Source organism: Plasmodium vivax, genomic scaffold (assembly GCF_000002415.2).
Source record: "Plasmodium vivax scf_4404 genomic scaffold, whole genome shotgun sequence".
In the NCBI taxonomy this organism is placed as follows: Eukaryota; Apicomplexa; class Aconoidasida; order Haemosporida; family Plasmodiidae; genus Plasmodium; species Plasmodium vivax.
The window spans coordinates 1-941 of record NW_001851958.1 but is presented as its reverse complement, the minus strand read 5'-3'; the positions used below and the strand labels follow the sequence as shown (position 1 = coordinate 941).

Here is a 941-nt window from a genome sequence, read left to right as displayed (position 1 = left end):
TTTGTTTTAATAGGAGAAAAAATCGTTCTGTGATTAGATTAATTTATTATTTTATTATGCATGTTAGAAAATTTTAGCATATTTACATTTTACAAGTATATGTGTATTGACATATATACTTATAAATAGTGATGCTTTTTACTTTCTACTAATTATGCAATGTATTTATATTAATTATTAATAGTTTTGTAATGCATCATTTGTACAGTAATAAATGCAATCTTCTTATAATTAAACTTTATTTATGTTATTCTCTTCATATTAAGACTTTTATCATAATACTACAACTATGTAGATGATACATTTGGATCAATTTTATATAAAGAACTAAATAATATTTAGGTTTATTTCTTAAAAAATATATATTTAATGGCGATATTATGTTTGAACTGTTTAAATATAGTTATAGAATGCATGATTTTTATTTTGTTTATGGTCACCTTATAAATAAACTTATTTTTTATGAAGAAATATCGCAACATGGCCTATTCCGCGAGAGGATTCATTGGACCATATCCAATATGCCCAACATCATAATCTTCATATCCTGGAAATCCTCCCAGGAATTGTCCATTGAAACTACGTGGTATTCTGTGTGCGCGTCCTCTTCCTCCTCTGAAGAAGTTTCCAAATGGTGTATACTAAAATTAAAAAGAAAATTTTAAAAAATATTTAAACGCAATTTCATTATAATAGTAATTTTTACCTAAATAAATTATATACGTATTTTTATTGGTTTAAAATTTTTAATACCCTAAAAAGTAAGAATAAAGCACCCATTCCACCAGATACACCGACAACAGGTACTGGATCAACAGAACCTAAAACATTAGAAATAGTATTTTTCATTTGGTCGAAAACACCTGTTTCTGAWTGTGTTTCTGGTCTTATTAAATATTCTGATGTTCCTATATATCCTAGTCCTGAAGGTGTTAATGTTT

The 941-nt window shown here is 26.1% G+C and overlaps 1 protein-coding gene across 1 annotated transcript; it reads right to left on the bottom strand.

Annotated features, from left to right (window-relative positions):
• Positions 1–485: 485 nt before the first annotated feature.
• On the bottom strand, positions 486–917 carry PVX_033690 (variable surface protein Vir6, truncated, putative; the record flags this gene model as incomplete). Its single annotated transcript, XM_001612378.1, has 2 exons — positions 486–641; positions 754–917. Coding segments are annotated over 2 exons (318 nt in total), but the record flags the coding sequence as incomplete, so codon positions are not given.
• Between the last annotated feature and the right edge of the window lie 24 nt (positions 918–941).